At 46.6% G+C, this 3,036-nt stretch overlaps 1 protein-coding gene across 1 annotated transcript; it reads right to left on the bottom strand.

The window, feature by feature from the left end:
* Nucleotides 1-352: 352 nt before the first annotated feature.
* AOL_s00007g72 (uncharacterized protein) lies at nucleotides 353-2,380 on the bottom strand (the record flags this gene model as incomplete). Its single annotated transcript, XM_011119973.1, has 2 exons — nucleotides 353-1,774; nucleotides 1,844-2,380. The coding sequence occupies 2 exons, from the start codon at nucleotides 2,378-2,380 to the stop codon at nucleotides 353-355; spliced, it is 1,959 nt and encodes a 652-aa protein (XP_011118275.1).
* Between the last annotated feature and the right edge of the window lie 656 nt (nucleotides 2,381-3,036).

Here is a 3,036-nt window from a genome sequence, read left to right as displayed (position 1 = left end):
GTCTAGCTGGAACAAAGTCCGAAACAGAAGTAAATAATACTTTATAAACATGCGCTTCTAACATGATAGACAGGGGTGCAAGCCAAAATACCTAGCTGTTGAAACCTTGGGGTTGTCATATGGGACAGCTTCATCAAATATCCATGGGCCCATGGCTATTTGGAACGTCTTTAAAGCAGAAACCTTCCTAGGATCATAGCTCTCTTTATGAAATCTGGGAACTAGACCACCAAGACCCTATAATATTCGAAATATGACTATGAATAACGAGCAAAGTTCCGGCCCGTGCTATACGTGGTTCTGTGATATTCAGAATTGATGAAGGAACAGCTTTGAAATGACGGATTTAGATTTAGATGTAGGTTCGTGTCCTTTTCTCATTCCGATCTCTTACAGCAACATCGTTGTCAAGTTCCTTAACCACTTCCCAATCCCGTTCATCCTGCTCGTATATTTCTGATTCTTCAACCATTTCCCAATCTTCTGTTGTACGTGACGATGGCTCTTCGCCACCATCGGGTTGCAATTCCTTATCAATGTCTTCGATCCATACTTCGCCTTTCCTAGGCTTGATGACGTTGCATGGGTATGGTGGTGGGAGGGAAGGCGCCGTTGCAACAGCTTGTATTTCCCCGCTATAGCTAGATCTCCACCGCTGCCACCATTCTACCTTGCCTCCTTTAGTCTGTGCAGGGGTAGACTCTGAAGGAATCTTGCTGCTCTTTGCTAAGGGGGTAGTAGTTTGGCTAGGGATACCTTTAGTATTAATACCAAAGCTCCTGGCGCCTTGGGCTCTTGACTTTGGTGTGACAGGAACCTGGCCTTTGAGAGCAGAAACAGGCGTCAAAGTACCCACTTTTGAGACCTGGACAGAAACTGCGACCCCGGGAGCTGGGGTAAGAGCTACTAGTTCCGAAACTGGGGTTGGATTACTTCCTTCTTGACGTGGGGTCTCAGTAGGGGCCCCCGCTTCAAACGTTTTCGCAGTTGCGGCTGGCCTATACCTACTAGCCATGAAGCACGCAACGGGAATCGGCGGGATATTATTCAGATTGAAGGCCGGAAGCCTAGCCGTTCGCGCTGTTTCCTGTGGTCTAGAAGCCTTGCCCGCCCGTATAGGCTCGAAAGGATTCTTTGCGTCTGACTTATTGGCCGTCATTGAAGAAGCAGGTCCATTGGGCCATTCTGATGAGAACTGATGCACGATAGGGTGTTTTTTCCGCGCTGACTCTCCGCTAATATCCGCATTCGATTCGTTGCTACTAGTATTCAGACCTGGGTTAATACGTCGAGATTCTTCGTTAGACTCCCCGTCTGATTCTTCGTCGGAACTTTCCTCGGAGGCCGCCGACGAAAGCTCCGACATGCTCGATATCGAAGATTTCGAACTAGATAGCGGGGAATAATTGGGTGTTGGGAATGGTGGTTTGTAACCCTCCCCCTGATATGTTCTATATCGCCCTCTTGAATCTTTACCACGCTCTATTTTATCGAGCTCATCCAGTGCTTGCTGCTGCTGAAGGTCTTTGATTTCTTCATTAAGACTTTGCTTCGGGGTGGTATTCATACTGGTTAAAGTAACATTTGGTGATAAATTGAAACTGGCGGCTGCGGTCGTACCAAAAGTGTGTTGCTCTACCTGGGGGTCACGAGGGACTGGTGTGAATCCTCGTCCATGTGCACGATTGTGCGGAAGCTGTATCCGTAAAGCACGATTTGAATCTGGAGGCACGCCCCCTGGGTCATAGCGGCCGTGTATTCCGCTGCCAGCGATCTATTATGCACAATAAGTAAATGCTAATAAATGAAAAAGCGTAACTGTTATACTCTTCGTCATACGTACACTGAAAGCTGCTAATCTGCTTGGGAGCTGAGCATGCTCCGCATTTAAGTCGAAGCCTGCGGCGGGACCATTTCCCCTCGGGTCATACCCCCCATCCACATATCGGTTTGGCATCCTATTAAGACTCTGTTGACGTAGATGCGTCCGCCAGAGTTGTTCCGTACACTCCTCATCCGATAATTTTGACATGGCTCTATGGTTCGCCAACGGATATTGAATATTCTTAACAGGGGTCTTCGAGAGTAAACAGTGAGCTGGAGCTTGTGAAGATTGGTTTGGCTGCACGGGTAAATAGCCTGGGTGTCGACGACACCCTTTTTGTATATTTACAGCTTCAGGAGCTAATAAGTATACCGCGGGATTCTCAGCACAGGTTCTGTTATGGATGTTACCGTAGTAAAGATACTGAGGCCGAGTGTTGTGTTCGGGTTTGCGACGGGAAACATCTCCATGGGCCGAATCCGTCGGTAGTACTGCTTGTCCTCGTCCAGCAGTCTTTTGGTTTTCGTAGCTCTTCAGAATTGGGCGAACGTCCATTTTGCCGTGTATTTAACAACACCCAAGGTACCGTTGATAAGATATTGTTAGTACTAGAAGATTCAGCGAATTATAAAGATCAGGGTGTCAGATCGCGATGAATCCGATGTGATCAGCTCTAGTTGTCGTCATAGGATCGGAACTGAATATCTCTAACCAGAATAAAAACAGTCAGTCTTGGGCGGGCGAGCTTTTAGTTTTAAACCCCTCTCCCGCAACTGCGAGGTTTCAAGAAAGTCTGTCCTTGATGATCCATCTTTAAACGAGGTTTTGCGTGAACTTTCTCAAACTGGCGAAGTAATTGCGTGAAGTTTTGGTTCTAGAATTCTGAGACTATCGAAACGATGAAGAGCCAGTGGCACTAACAACTATGCTCTACATAGTCAGATCTCGTGGTTCTAAATTGTTTCCACTGCCGGCCTTAGCAATTGTTGAGAGTCTAATATATCAGAGGATCCTTATGACATATCATGGACGGATCAGTTGAGCAATTGAGCGACAGGCCAACACAATCTCCGTCGAAAATACAACAATTGCCTTAATTATCGCGTGGATCGATATTAATATGTGCCTCATGCGTGGATTGATACGATTGCACCACCGATAATTTTTTCAAAAACTCGCGTGGGTCTAAAGTTATAAAGAGCCTGGTCAAA

Source organism: Orbilia oligospora, assembly GCF_000225545.1.
Source record: "Orbilia oligospora ATCC 24927 unplaced genomic scaffold scaffold00007, whole genome shotgun sequence".
Classification (NCBI taxonomy): domain Eukaryota; kingdom Fungi; phylum Ascomycota; class Orbiliomycetes; order Orbiliales; family Orbiliaceae; genus Orbilia; species Orbilia oligospora.
This window is presented reverse-complemented; position numbering and strand designations above follow the sequence as displayed.